The sequence below is a fragment of the Oncorhynchus mykiss genome, chromosome 15 (genome assembly GCF_013265735.2).
Source record: "Oncorhynchus mykiss isolate Arlee chromosome 15, USDA_OmykA_1.1, whole genome shotgun sequence".
NCBI classification, from domain to species: Eukaryota; Metazoa; Chordata; class Actinopteri; order Salmoniformes; family Salmonidae; genus Oncorhynchus; species Oncorhynchus mykiss.
The window spans coordinates 65,892,381-65,908,069 of NC_048579.1; the positions used below are offsets into that span (position 1 = coordinate 65,892,381).

At 48.3% G+C, this 15,689-nt stretch overlaps 2 protein-coding genes across 8 annotated transcripts in view; both read right to left on the reverse strand.

Moving 5' to 3' along the window:
- Positions 1–67: 67 nt before the first annotated feature.
- On the reverse strand, positions 68–6,439 carry LOC110511373 (N-acyl-phosphatidylethanolamine-hydrolyzing phospholipase D). 6 transcript variants are annotated; one of them, XM_036944975.1, is made up of 9 exons: positions 5,827–6,437; positions 5,376–5,458; positions 4,752–5,034; positions 4,444–4,497; positions 3,890–4,072; positions 3,292–3,698; positions 2,930–3,079; positions 763–877; positions 68–391 (listed from the first exon to the last, which is right to left on the reverse strand). In XM_036944975.1, the coding sequence occupies exons 3-9, from the start codon at positions 5,007–5,009 to the stop codon at positions 260–262; spliced, it is 1,299 nt and encodes a 432-aa protein (XP_036800870.1). In that variant the 5' UTR covers positions 5,010–5,034; positions 5,376–5,458; positions 5,827–6,437; the 3' UTR covers positions 68–259. The 6 variants fall into 6 exon arrangements, with proteins under 6 accessions (XP_036800870.1, XP_036800872.1, XP_036800871.1 ...); XM_036944977.1 differs by lacking the exon at positions 5,376–5,458 and having other exon boundaries at positions 4,444–4,494; positions 5,827–6,439; XM_036944976.1 differs by lacking the exon at positions 5,376–5,458 and having other exon boundaries at positions 6,037–6,437.
- Positions 6,440–9,361: 2,922 nt separating this feature from the next.
- Positions 9,362–15,689, reverse strand: part of LOC110511371 (fibroblast growth factor receptor substrate 2-like) — a 77,694-nt gene continuing 71,366 nt past the window's right edge. For both annotated transcript variants that reach the window (XM_036944978.1, XM_036944979.1), the window contains exons 5-7: positions 13,752–13,910; positions 12,682–12,839; positions 9,362–11,695 (exon numbers count right to left, since the gene is read on the reverse strand). In XM_036944978.1, coding sequence (XP_036800873.1) covers positions 10,244–11,695; positions 12,682–12,839; positions 13,752–13,910 — 1,769 coding nt within the window. In that variant the 3' untranslated portion in view covers positions 9,362–10,243. The remainder of the gene's footprint in view (positions 11,696–12,681; positions 12,840–13,751; positions 13,911–15,689) is intronic.

The window sequence follows — 15,689 nt, forward strand, 5'->3', positions numbered from 1 at the left end:
ACAGTAGATTAGCTACTTCCTTACTTCCTTGCCTGGTCACTATTTAAAGAAACAGCCATGTTGATAAAAATGTATTTAATAGTGCAATCAATATCACTTGGCATTAAAAACATATATTTATTTTAAAGTTGCAAATATGTACATCAGTGCCCCTTTATCAGGCAAACTATTACTACTATAATGCCAAGCTTAGATCTCTTTGTCAGAAGTCCAAACTCTTTCATATTGCAGCTTCTGGCAATGTAGCCCATCTGATCAGTCAAACGCCCCCTCCTTCTCTTTCTCCCCCCATCACTCTGGATTCTCCATGGTTCAGGACAAAGAAGTGCTCCACATTCAACCCATTCTTCTCCATGGCCTCCCTGAGTCTCACTGGAGGCTCTAAGTAAAACTGAGAGAGAGAGATACAAAGGGAAATATGAACAACATTAGCTAGGCGCTTTCCTTTGCATTGGGTTAAAAAAAAATGAGTTGAAAGAAAATTATAGAGAAAGAGAGAGAGCAGAAGAGTTGGAGATGGAGGGAGGAGAGGGAGAGGAGGGAGAAAGAGATGGAGGGAGGAGAGGGAGAGGGGGGAGAAGGAGAGGGCGGAGTTGGAGAGGGGGGAGATGGAGAGGGGGGAGAAGGACAGGGAAGAGATGGAGAGGGGGAAGATGGAAGATATGCAGAGGGAGGAGTTGGAGAGGGAGGAGATGGATTTTGGAGGCCAACATATATTGTGGATGTAGGCTTATATAATGGCTGAACATGTAGAATGCTCACCTCATGAGCTAATGCGAAGGTCCCCCAGTGAATAGCCAGGGAGTGTTTGGCCTTAACGTCCTTATGAATCTCCACAGCCTCCTCTGGGTCCACATGCAGTGACTTCATTACATCTCTAAAAAGAAATAACAATATATGGATGGATTCATTTGGATCTGGATGGTTAACAGTGTCTATCCATACCTGGGCAGGACAGCTCTACACTAGTTCCATACCTGGGCAGGACAGCTGTACACTAGTTTCATACCTGGGCAGGACAGCTGTACACTAGTTTCATACCTGGGCAGGACAGCTGTACACTAGTTTCATACCTGGGCAGGACAGCTGTACACTAGTTTCATACCTGGGCAGGACAGCTCTACACTAGTTTCATACCTGGGCAGGACAGCTCTACACTAGTTCCATACCTGGGCAGGACAGCTCTACACTAGTTTCATACCTGGGCAGGACAGCTCTACACTAGTTTCATACCTGGGCAGGACAGCTCTACACTAGTTTCATACCTGGGCAGGACAGCTCTACGCCAGTTTCATACCTGGGCAGGACAGCTCTACACTAGTTTCATACCTGGGCAGGACAGCTCTACACTAGTTTCATACCTGGGCAGGACAGCTCTACACTAGTTTCATACCTGGGCAGGACAGCTCTACACTAGTTTCATACCTGGGCAGGACAGCTCTACACTAGTTTCATACCTGGGCAGGACAGCTCTACACTAGTTTCATACCTGGGCAGGACAGCTGTACACTAGTTTCATACCTGGGCAGGACAGCTCTACACTAGTTTCATACCTGGGCAGGACAGCTCTACACTAGTTTCATACCTGGGCAGGACAGCTCTACACTAGTTTCATACCTGGGCAGGACAGCTCTACACTAGTTTCATACCTGGGCAGGACAGCTGTACACTAGTTTCATACCTGGGCAGGACAGCTCTACACTAGTTTCATACCTGGGCAGGACAGCTCTACGCTAGTTCCATACCTGGGCAGGACAGCTGTACACTAGTTTCATACCTGGGCAGGACAGCTCTACGCTAGTTCCATACCTGGGCAGGACAGCTGTACACTAGTTTCATACCTGGGCAGGACAGCTCTACACTAGTTCCATACCTGGGCAGGACAGCTGTACACTAGTTTCATACCTGGGCAGGACAGCTGTACACTAGTTTCATACCTGGGCAGGACAGCTCTACACTAGTTCCATACCTGGGCAGGACAGCTGTACACTAGTTTCATACCTGGGCAGGACAGCTGTACACTAGTTTCATACCTGGGCAGGACAGCTGTACACTAGTTTCATTCCTGGGCAGGACAGCTCTACGCTAGTTTCATACCTGGGCAGGACAGCTCTACACTAGTTTCATACCTGGGCAGGACAGCTGTACACTAGTTTCATTCCTGGGCAGGACAGCTCTACGCTAGTTTCATACCTGGGCAGGACAGCTCTACACTAGTTTCATACCTGGGCAGGACAGCTCTACACTAGTTCCATACCTGGGCAGGACAGCTGTACACTAGTTTCATACCTGGGCAGGACAGCTCTACACTAGTTTCATACCTGGGCAGGACAGCTCTACACTAGTTTCATACCTGGGCAGGACAGCTCTACACTAGTTTCATACCTGGGCAGGACAGCTCTACACTAGTTCCATACCTGGGCAGGACAGCTGTACACTAGTTTCATACCTGGACAGGACAGCTCTACACTAGTTTCATACCTGGGCAGGACAGCTCTACACTAGTTTCATACCTGGGCAGGACAGCTCTACACTAGTTCCATACCTGGGCAGGACAGCTGTACACTAGTTTCATACCTGGACAGGACAGCTCTACACTAGTTTCATACCTGGGCAGGACAGCTCTACACTAGTTTCATACCTGGACAGGACAGCTCTACACTAGTTTCATACCTGGGCAGGACAGCTCTACACTAGTTTCATACCTGGGCAGGACAGCTCTACACTAGTTTCATACCTGGGCAGGACAGCTCTACACTAGTTTCATACCTGGGCAGGACAGCTCTACACTAGTTTCATACCTGGGCAGGACAGCTCTACACTAGTTTCATACCTGGGCAGGACAGCTCTACACTAGTTTCATACCTGGGCAGGACAGCTCTACACTAGTTTCATACCTGGGCAGGACAGCTCTACACTAGTTTCATACCTGGGCAGGTACGCGCCGATGGATATGGCAGCCAGGTCGAACGGACCAAAGCGCCTCCCAATCTCCTGGAAGGACGAGCAGTAGCCGGTGTCTCCAGCAAAGAAGAAGCGGTTGCAGGGCCCCAGGACAGACCAGCTCCCCCACAGCACCCTGTTATTAATTTACATTTAGGCCATTTTAGTGGACACTCTTACCCACAACGACTTACAGTCGAGTGCTTTCAACTAAGGTAGGTAACACAACCACATGTCACAGTCGAGTGCTTTCAACTAAGGTAGGTAACACAACCACATGTCACAGTCAATGGAAGTAAAACTCTCCTGAATAAAGCAGCTATCTGTAAAGTAAGGAAACCAACCAACCTGTTATCGTCTGTTGGGGTGCGCTTGCACCAGTGCTGGGCTGGGGTGAATACGAACATGACCTTATCCTGGCTGACACCACTGGGGACAGGGACAGGGCTGGGGACAGCGACAGGGCTGGGGACAGGGACAGGGCTGGGGACAGGGACAGGGCTGGGGACAGGGACAGCGACAGGGCTGGGGACAGCGACAGGGCTGGGGACAGCGACAGGGCTGGGGACAGGGACACAGCTCTCCTCCCACCAGTCCAACTCTATCACGTTCTTACAGCCACAGCTCTGCATCCAACCCTGGAGCCCCAGAGGGACAAACCAACGCAGCTCGGCGCCGAAGCGCTTATTGAGGCTGCTAACTGAACCTACGTCCAGGTGGTCGTAGTGGGTGTGGCTGATGAGCACAGCATCCACCTGGAAGAAGAAAACTTTATTTATCAACTGGAAAAGTCCACGGAAATGTGTTATCTTTTTTTTTATACCGTTGACACACACACACACACACACACATACACATACACACACACACACACACACACACACACACACACACACACACACACACACACACACACACACACCTCAAGTGTTTGGAGGCACCTCACCTTGGGTAGTTGATCTACTGTACACGGCGGGCCCCTGAACCTCTTGGGCCCCATGAACTGGAAGGGAGACGCCCTCTGGCTGAAGATGGGGTCAGTGAGGATGACCAGGCCGTCCATCTCTACCAGGACGGATGCGTGGCCCAGCCAGGTCACCCTGAGACCAGACCCCACGGTTCCTGACACCTGTGGTGTCATGTTATATATATATACAGGACCAGTCAAGAGTGTGGACCTACTAATTCCAGCCGCTTTTCTTTATATTCACTCTTCTCTACAAGATGAAATAACACACATGGAATTATGTAGTGACCAAAAATAAAAGTGTTAAACAAATCTAAATATATTTTAAGATTTTGAAAGTCTTCAAAGTAGCCACCCGTTCGTTACCTTGATGACAGTGTTGCACACTCTTGGCATTCTCTCAACCAGCGTTTATGCCATATATGTGTATGCGTTATATTATTGTTGAATTGATCTGTTGTTTTCATGGACTCCTGGGAACAGTATTGCATACTAAAAAGAGATCGACAAGACACAACAACATGAAAACAAACCTCAGGACTCTGGATGAAGGACGGTTTCAGCAGTGGAAGCTCACGGTCTAACTCCTCAAACACAGGGACACACAAACAGTTGGTAATAACAACAAATACCTGGCTGAAAAGGACTCAGCACACCTCTGATGAAAGCACTTCAACTCCTTGTCTGAGGTTGAAATACATCAGGTCTAAATTAATAGAATTGCATGGGGTTGTCATGCATCATCTACTAGGATACATTTCTATACAAATTGCTAATGGAATGTAGAATTAACAAGCAACAACAAGGCAAAAAGCCAATATGTTAAAGATGGGATCCGTACCTCTTTGGAGCGGGGTAGGTTGCTGTGGTCCTTATCTAGTAGGTAGAACCGGAGCAGGGAGGCAGAGGAGGGGTAGTGCCATGTGGGCCAGGGGTTGGTGAAGCGACCGTTCTTCTCCCTCGTGGATCTGGTTATGACTTCTCCCTTCACATCTTGACCCTCCCCGAAAGTCCCCCCTGTCCCCCGGTGGTTCAGGGATGGCGTGTTGGGTGTTCGTGGTTCCTCTCCTGTCCCCCGGGCTTCCCCCTGCTCTGCCATGGCCTCAAGTTCCTGTTCCTCTGGTCTGCGTGGGACACAACATCAAGTTCTGCAGTTGTTGTGGTGCTATATCTCTTGACAGAAGTTCTGTGAGTCAACTGGACAGATTTTTCAGACGGGTGCTTCATAAATGTAGAGCTGAAAACCCAAACCAGGAAGTAGAGCTGAAAACCCAAACCAGGAAGTAGAGCTGAAAACCCAAACCAGGAAGTTGGACCCATAAGGTTATTGCTCTATAAAGTCATGGAAGATAGCAACAATACAAGGCACTATATGCTAGCCTATAATAAAATATTGGCCAACAACTGTTTCTTATTGTTCCTGTAAACTGGTTACCAGTTTCCTCATAACTTAGGTAAGTCTCACCTTGTGTGTGAAAACTTTTTCCTGGAGTTCAAAGGGCATCACCCATATCACCCATATCACCACAACGGATTGATTCACAGATTCTGTGTAAATATGATTCATTCATTTTTGAAAACTTCAAATGGATTACAATAAATCAATTACAACATGATTGAAGCTGCCCGTTATACCAATGATATATCAATACTAACATACGTGGTATTAGTAAGATATAACTATAGAAAACATAGCTAAAACTGGACCCCTCAAAATGAAGACATACATCTATGCATGTCTATAAAACATTCTAATGCAGATATCGTGCTTCTACACCTGCATTGCTTGCTGTTTGGGGTTTTAGGCTGGGTTTCTGTACAGCACTTTGTGACATCAGCTGATGTACGAAGGGCTTTATAAATACATTTGATTTGATTTGATTTGAAGTACAAACTGACTGTGAATCATCTCTTACTTTATCCTGGTCCAGTGAAGAGGTCTCTCCTGCACCTTATCCTGGTCCAGTGAAGAGGTCTCTCCTGCACCTTATCCTGGCCCAGTGAAGAGGTCTCTCCTGTACCTTATCCCGGTCCAGTCAAGAGGTCTCTCCTGCACCTTATCCCGGTCCAGTGAAGAGGTCTCTCCTGCACCTTATCCTGGTCCAGTGAAGAGGTCTCTCCTGCACCTTATCCTGGTCCAGTCAAGAGGTCTCTCCTGCACCTTATCCTGGTCCAGTCAAGAGGTCTCTCCTGCACCTTATCCTGGTCCAGTGAAGAGGTCTCTCCTGCACCTTATCCTGGTCCAGTGAAGAGGTCTCTCCTGCAGGGATTAGAGACGAGCGTAGACCACCTCTAAACAACGACCTCCTCGTGTACGGTAAGACCAGCCAGTCCAGTTCTCCCGAGAGCATTTTGTTTCACACAATTCTTCCTCGTTGCACTTTGTTACTCAGAATGAAGTCTGTCCATATCAATGATTGCCACACTCTTATTGCCGTCACCAGGGAGACAGTTGCACTGCATGTCCCTTCCATTACCACCAGGGGTCACTCTCCTTACTTCAGTACAGTGTGTGAGAGCTAAAAAAAAACACAAGATAAACCGAAGCAATACAATAAACTATCAATGATAATTATGACACGAATAGAAAAACAACCCAGAGACAACACTTAGTTCCATATTTTTTAATTATTATTTTGCCATGCTACAAAACACAGGGGGTTGTTGGCAGTGATGGAATATTGTATGAACATTGTTGTAGACATCTAAATACACACTATGGTTTTTCCTCCGGTCATAAAATACTAACATTCTGGTAAACACATTTCCAGAGCAGGAAAATGCAAACATCAAAATCGCCCCCCCCCCCCCCCCCCCCCCCCCCCACCAATGTAAAGTCCATACAATATGAAGTCATCATGTTTTTAAACAGAAGACCCAATGGGCTCTCACTGGTTGAATCAACAAAATGACGTTCAACCAACGTGGAATAGATGTTGAATTGACTGTCTGTGCCCAGTGAGTAGTGAATTGTTTCATTCACTGCGTAGTTCTTTATAGTGTCTGGTGTTCTGAGACCAAAACAGTGGAAGTAAGGAATGTTTACATCGTAAATGGAACCAACGGAACCCATTCTAGAACTCCGTGAAAATCATCATATTCTAGAATTGAAAAAAGGAGTTTGGCAAATAATCTATTTTTCCCCACTAACAGTTCCTTTCTTTAATAAACAATATCTATTAAAGTACTTTTTGTACAATTCCTATAGTTTACGAACTCTTTTAAAATGTAGGTAGAAAAAAAATATAATGCAAGTTAGTACCCAATAATAATGATTTGTACAATATGATACAATGAGAGAACAGGTAACAGAAGACGACACTTTGGAACCCAAACTCCTCCTATGAAACATGGCTGTCGGACAGCATGCTGTGGGAAACACTGTGCTTTTCTGTTTTCCTTGTTCACAACGACGTTCGGAAGGAAAATTCAGACTGAACGAAGACATCCTACAACAACCACCAGGGGGCCCCTGTACAAATGGACTATTGTTTGCAGGGTCGGGGGTCAATTCCCTATCCGTTCTGTCCATCCAGGAAAACAAAACTCAAATTTCAAATTGACTCTCTGAATTGACTGTATAGTGAAATAAACGGGACCCCAAACCTGCTGGAAGGAACCTGGAACATGATGATGTCACACAGGAACACCAACGATGGGATTTGGGTACTTTCAGTACAGCCAGCATGAACAAACCCATTAGTACAGCTGCATTGTGGAACATTCTCATTTGGCATTTATACATACACCCCATCTGTCTGTACACTAGTAGTGGCTAAAGTGACTGTGGTGTACCAAGACGTTGACCCCGAAGACATGGCCGAAGACTCCAGGCTTGGGGTCAATTCCATTCCCGTCAATTCAGAAAGTTCCAATTCCACATGTTCCTCGTTGAAAAGCATCGAAGAGAATTGGAATTTCAGTGTCCTACCTGAATCGACTGGGATTGAAATGGAATTGAGCCCAACCCTGGTAGGCCCACTAACACAACACACCTATTGGAGTCCACAGCCATTAGGGCAACAAGGAAGTCAGCTTCAAATAGTGACACGAGTGTTGACTTCAACACCATTTCAGTTTATGATCAGCACTGTAAAAGATTGGTACCGAGAGAGAGAGAGATTGGTGAGGTCCGTCATTCAAAGAGACCTCGCTGTTTGGCACATCACCTGCAAGCTAAACTTACACAGGCAATCGGGAATAACAGGTAGCCTGGGTACCAGTCTGTTTGGCACATCACCTGCAAGCTAAACTTACACAGGCACTCGGGAATAACAGGTAGCCTGGGTACCAGTCTGTTTGTGCCGTCATGGCAACGCCCTGTCACTCATTTGTTTGGCTTGACAATGACAGCGAAGGAGTAGACAAGAGCACAGACTGATCTGGGACCAGGCTAGAAGTCAAGGTGTTTCACTCCCTTCTTTAATTAGGTATCAAATGACCTCAGGAATAAAATAGTGTTATATTGGTGTGTACCTGGTACCATCGCTCCCCTTTCAGTATAGCCTGGGTACCAGTCTGCTTGTGCCATCATGCCACAGACTGGCACAAACAGGTCTGGGACCAGGTTACTTTCAGGACACAGTGTAACTCCTTGTCATGACACAGACTGGCACAAACAGGTCTGGGACCAGGTTACTTTCAGGACACAGAGTAACTCCTTGTCATGACACAGACTGGCACAAACAGGTCTGGGACCAGGTTACTTTCAGGACACAGTGTAACTCCTTGTCATGACACAGACTGGCACAAACAGGTCTGGGACCAGGTTACTTTCAGTACACAGTGTAACTCCTTGTCATGACACAGACTGGCACAAACAGGTCTGGGACCAGGTTACTTTCAGGACACAGTGTAACTCCTTGTCATGACGCAGACTGGCACAAACAGGTCTGGGACCAGGTTACTTTCAGGACACAGTGTAACTCCTTGTCATGACACAGACTGGCACAAACAGGTCTGGGACCAGGTTACTTTCAGGACACAGTGTAACTCCTTGTCATGACGCAGACTGGCACAAACAGGTCTGGGACCAGGTTACTTTCAGGACACAGTGTAACTCCTTGTCATGACACAGACTGGCACAAACAGGTCTGGGACCAGGTTACTTTCAGGACACAGTGTAACTCCTTGTCATGACGCAGACTGGCACAAACAGGTCTGGGACCAGGTTACTTTCAGGACACAGTGTAACTCCTTGTCATGACGCAGACTGGCACAAACAGGTCTGGGACCAGGTTACTTTCAGGACACAGTGTAACTCCTTGTCATGACACAGACTGGCACAAACAGGTCTGGGACCAGGTTACTTTCAGGACACAGTGTAACTCCTTGTCATGACACAGACTGGCACAAACAGGTCTGGGACCAGGTTACTTTCAGGACACAGTGTAACTCCTTGTCATGACACAGTCTGGCACAAACAGGTCTGGGACCAGGTTACTTTCAGGACACAGTGTAACTCCTTGTCATGACACAGACTGGCACAAACAGGTCTGGGACCAGGTTACTTTCAGGACACAGTGTAACTCCTTGTCATGACACAGACTGGCACAAACAGGTCTGGGACCAGGTTACTTTCAGGACACAGTGTAACTCCTTGTGAAGGAATAAGACATTATAAAATCTTTTTTTTTAAATTTATTGCAACAAATCTGAAGCCCTTCTGTCTTCAAATGTTGTGTTTTTTTTCTTCAGTTTGGAGGTAAAACAAAGTATGACAACAACAACAACAACAACAAGGGTCAGGTCAAGGTGCAACTGAAGGACCCGACAGTGGTTCTGTCCCAAATGGAACACTATTCCCTATGTAGTGCACTCATGTTGACCAGAACCCTCTGGGCCCTGGGTCGTTAAGTACTAATTTTGACCAGAACCCTCTGGGCCCTGGGTCGTTATGCACTCATGTTGACCAGAACCCTCTGGGCCCTGGGTCGTTAAGTACTCATTTTGACCAGAACCCTCTGGGTCCTGGGTCGTTATGCACTCATGTTGACCAGAACCCTCTGGGCCCTGGGTCGTTATGCGCTCATGTTGACCAGAACCCTCTGGGCCCTGGGTCGTTATGCACTCATTTTGACCAGAACCCTCTGGGTCCTGGGTTCTCAGAGTAGAAGGGCTGATCTAGGATCAGATCCACCCCGTCCCCGTCCCCCCCTGTCCAGGTCATCGGATTCCTTATTGTCTAAAAAGGTCAAACTGATCTTAGATCAGCACTCCTACTCTCAGGCACTTTATGAATAGTCCTGGTCTAAAGTAGTGCACTATATAGGGAATAGGGTTCCATTTGAGATCAGTGCTTGGTAGGCTAGGTATGGTAGGGCGTGGTGAAGTTCACATAGGAAGGTCAGTACTGTTGTGTCTGGTTTTCCTAGAGGTACCGTCGTCACGGGGCAGTGCTTTCTGAAGGCTCGACATGGCCGCCGTGCGCTCGATGTCGATCATGGCGTACAGTTCGGTCCGCCGCGTGGGGGTGGAGGGTGGGAGGAGGAGACTGCCCAGGCCGACGCCACAGGGAGTGGTGGGGGTCTTGGGTGTCTGCGGCCCGCTGGAGTCCCAACCCTTCTCCATCTCCAACTCAATGTAGTTCAGCTGCCTCAGGGGATCCGACCCCAACCCACACGGTCCGCCAGCCACTCGCCCCGACCGGAAGTCAAAGGTAAAGACGCTGGGGGTCAAACAGACGCCGCTAGAGTCCCGCCCCCGCGGAAGGATCCGCGCAGAGTCCAGTTTGGCGCTGAGCGAGACGTTTACATTCTCTGTGTTGACGTAGTTGTGCATGGGGTCCAGACCCAGACCGTGGTGATGAAGGTGATGGTGATGGTGGTGAGGATGGTGGTGGTGGTTGTGGTAGCCGTTAAGGGAGGGCGTCTTTGGTCCATATCTGTGATACACCTCCTCTTCGTCCTCCTCGTCTCCCTCGGAGAAGCGCCTGGCGGTCTCCCACACCGGTGGCAGCGCCGGGAGGTTCTCGTAGTTAAGGAGCGCCGTGCGCCGCTGGGCGGAGTTGTTGGCATTGTGGGAGGAGTCAGGGAGGGGGATGGCGGGGCGGTTACGCCGGGGGTTGGGGGCTGGAACAGGGGTGGAGACATAAGGATGGGTGGTGTTGCCGTTGTGGTGCTCATAGGTGGAGATGGTGCTGGGTTTGGGCCCTGGGAGAGGTGGAGGGTTTGGGTTAGGAGGAAGAGGGGGAGGGGGCCCGTCTTTGCGTTCATCACTGTCATAGCCCGTATCACAATCTCCTGCCTGGAGACCCAGGGTGGCGCCCACCACACAGCCGTTCCCATTCCCGTTCAGACCCCCAGAGGGAGCTGTCAAGCTGGGCTCATCGTTAGACCCAGACACCCCAAGCTCCATCTCTCCATCCCCAGAACGTCTGGACCCAGCCTCCCTGTCCTCATCCCCAGAACGTCTGGACCCAGCCTCCCTGTCCTCATCCCCAGAACGTCTGGACCCAGCCTCCCTGTCCTCATCCCCAGAACGTCTGGACCCAGCCTCCCTGTCCTCATCCCCAGAATGTCTGGACCCAGCCTCCCTGTCCTCATCCCCAGGGGTCTGCTTCTGCCTCCTCTGAGCCGGGGTGGGACCCAGGATGAATTTAGCCCCTTCTGGCTCCAGCAGCACCTGAGGCTCCGTATCCATGTCTGTCTCCGTGGGAGACGGAGGGGCGGTGGCTAGCAAGGAGGTCGTCTCCGGATTGGACAGCCGCAGTTCCAAGGGGGTGTGGCTGCTGGGGCGAGTGCGCCGGTCATCCTGTATCCCAGGAGTGTTTACGTAGGTGTGGACCTGAGAGAGAGGGGGGGGGGGGGTAGAGACAGAGGGAGAGGGAGAGAGAGAGAGAGAGAGAGAGAGAGAGAGAGAGGGGGGGGGGGGGGGAGAGTTTAACAACACACACTGACACATCCCCCTGCTCGGCCTGTATCAGCAACATCTTCAAACTAAATACAAAGAGAAAACAACATCTTCAAACTAAATACAAAGACAAAACAACATCTTCAAACTAAATACAAAGACAAAACAACATCTTCAAACTAAATACAAAGAGAAAACAACATCTTCAAACTAAATACAAAGACAAAACAACATCTTCAAACTAAATACAAAGAGAAAACAACATCTTCAAACTAAATACAAAGACAAAACAACATCTTCAAACTAAATACAAAGACAAAACAACATCTTCAAACTAAATACAAAGACAAAACAACATCTTCAAACTAAATACAAAGACAAAACAACATCTTCAAACTAAATACAAAGAGAAAACAACATCTTCAAACTAAATACAAAGACAAAACAACATCTTCAAACTAAATACAAAGACAAAACAACATCTTCAAACTAAATACAAAGACAAAACAACATCTTCAAACTAAATACAAAGAGAAAACAACATCTTCAAACTAAATACAAAGACAAAACAACATCTTCAAACTAAATACAAAGACAAAACAACATCTTCAAACTAAATACAAAGAGAAAACAACATCTTCAAACTAAATACAAAGACAAAACAACATCTTCAAACTAAATACAAAGACAAAACAACATCTTCAAACTAAATACAAAGACAAAACAACATCTTCAAACTAAATACAAAGACAAAACAACATCTTCAAACTAAATACAAAGAGAAAACAACAACTCGTTGAGAAATAATCTGATCGTACAACGACAACCAAGTCAACGCTTCTCAGTCAGAGGCATTGAACGATAATGACGATAATAACAGTTCTCCACCAGGGGCCATGACTAAAGGGCTGTTTTCTCACCGACTGGTCTGAGACCAGGAGGGGGTGTGATGACTCCTCTCCCACTGAGGGCAGCCTGGCGCTGCCTACAGACGGGTGTCGGCTAGAAGGGCGCGACGAGGCCTCACCAAACGACGGGTAGCGCCCTATACCGTTCGGTAACGTGGGTACAGAGTAGCCTTGAGATGGGAAGAGGAGAGACATACAATTCAGGTGTGTGTCAGGAACCAGCAGCAGTGTGTGTGTGTCAGGTCTAACCAGCAGCAGTGTGTGTGTGTGTGTCAGGTCTAACCAGCAGCAGTGTGTGTGTGTGTGTGTCAGGTCTAACCAGCAGTGTGTGTGTGTCAGGTCTAACCAGCAGCAGTGTGTGTGTGTGTGTGTGTGTGTGTGTGTGTGTGTGTGTGTGTGTGTGTGTGTGTGTGTGTCAGGTCTAACCAGCAGCAGTGTGTGTGTCAGGTCTAACCAGCAGCAGTGTGTCTGTGTGTGTGTGTCAGGTCTTACCAGCAGTGTGTGTGTGTGTCAGGTCTAACCAGCAGTGTGTGTGTGTCAGGTCTAACCAGCAGCAGTGTGTCTGTGTGTGTGTGTCAGGTCTTACCAGCAGTGTGTGTGTGTGTCAGGTCTTACCAGCAGTGTGTGTGTGTGTCAGGTCTAACCAGCAGCAGTGTGTCTGTGTGTGTATGTCAGGTCTTACTAGCAGTGTGTGTGTGTGTGTCAGGTCTTACCAGCAGTGTGTGTGTGTCAGGTCTAACCAGCAGCAGTGTGTCTGTGTGTGTGTGTCAGGTCTTACTAGCAGTGTGTGTGTGTGTCAGGTCTAACCAGCAGTGTGTGTGTGTCAGGTCTTACTAGCAGTGTGTGTGTGTGTCAGGTCTTACCAGCAGTGTGTGTGTGTCAGGTCTAACCAGCAGCAGTGTGTCTGTGTGTGTGTGTCAGGTCTTACCAGCAGTGTGTGTGTGTGTCAGGTCTTACTAGCAGTGTGTGTGTGTGTCAGGTCTTACTAGCAGTGTGTGTGTGTGTCAGGTCTTACTAGCAGCAGTGTGTCTGTGTGTGTGTGTCAGGTCTTACCAGCAGTGTGTGTGTGTGTCAGGTCTTACCAGCAGCAGCAGTGTGTGGTTTGCGGGACATCTCAGTAGTCTCTATAGGGTTGAGCTCCACCACCTGCTCCTCCACTACACTGATGCTGTTGTTGTGCATGATGTCCTGCAGCACGTTGAACATCTCCTCTGCCCTCACACACTTGAAGGCAAAGATACCTGCAGGGAGAGACACAGTTACACTCTGACTCTCACACAGTGAGACCCCACCGCTCACCACCTTAAAGAGACACATCATATACTGGGTCAGGTACTGGGTCAGCTATACCCTACAGGTACTGGGTCAGCTATACCCTACAGGTACTGGGTCAGTTATACCCTACAGGTACTGGGTCAGTTATACCCTACAGGTACTGGGTCAGATATACCCTACAGGTACTGGGTCAGCTATACCCTACAGGTACTGGGTCAGTTATACCCTACAGGTACTGGGTCAGTTATACCCTACAGGTACTGGGTCAGCTATACCCTACAGGTACTGGGTCAGTTATACCCTACAGGTACTGGGTCAGATATACCCTACAGGTACTGGGTCAGGTATACCCTACAGGTACTGGGTCAGCTATACCCTACAGGTACTGGGTCAGCTATACCCTACAGGTACTGGGTCAGATATACCCTACAGGTACTGGGTCAGTTATACCCTACAGGTACTGGGTCAGCTATACCCTACAGGTACTGGGTCAGTTATACCTTACAGGTACTGGGTCAGCTATACCCTACAGGTACTGGGTCAGTTATACCCTACAGGTACTGGGTCAGTTATACCCTACAGGTACTGGGTCAGATATACCCTACAGGTACTGGGTCAGGTATACCCTACAGGTACTGGGTCAGATATACCCTACAGGTACTGGGTCAGCTATACCCTACAGGTACTGGGTCAGTTATACCCTACAGGTACTGGGTCAGCTATACCCTACAGGTACTGGGTCAGATATACCCTACAGGTACTGGGTCAGCTATACCCTACAGGTACTGGGTCAGATATACCCTACAGGTACTGGGTCAGCTTTACCCTACAGGTACTGGGTCAGATATACCCTACAGGTACTGGGTCAGCTATACCCTACAGGTACTGGGTCAGATATACCCTACAGGTACTGAGTCAGTTATACCCTACAGGTACTGGGTCAGGTATTCCCTACAGGTACTGGGTCAGCTATACCCTACAGGCACTGGGTCAGTTATACCCTACAGGTACTGGGTCAGTTATACCCTACAGGTACTGGGTCAGATATACCCTACAGGTACTGGGTCAGATATACCCTACAGGTACTGGGTCAGCTATACCACGCAGGTACTGGGTCAGATATACCCTACAGGTACTGGGTCAGTTATACCCTACAGGTACTGGGTCAGTTATACCCTACAGGTACTGGGTCAGATATACCCTACAGGTACTGGGTCAGATATACCCTACAGGTACTGGGTCAGCTATACCCTACAGGTACTGGGTCAGTTATACCCTACAGGTACTGGGTCAGTTATACCCTACAGGTACTGGGTCAGATATACCCTACAGGTACTGGGTCAGCTATACCCTACAGGTACTGGGTAAGTTATACCCTACAGGTACTGGGTCAGCTATACCCTACAGGTACTGGGTAAGTTATACCCTACAGGTACTGGTTCAGATATACCCTACAGGTACTGGGTCAGGTATACCCTACAGGTACTGGGTCAGATATACCCTACAGGTACTGGGTCAGCTATACCCTACAGGTACTGGGTAAGTTATACCCTACAGGTACTGGGTCAGATATACCCTACAGGTACTGGGTCAGCTATAGTATTGCGTCTAGGGGAGGGACTTTGGTAGAATGTTCCAGATCTCTTTGTGCTCTTGACAACTCCATTGCTCATTTCCAAGCCAAACATGTTTGCATTACAACACAAACCGACTCAGTCAGGCCAGGGGTCTGAGGTGGTATAGGC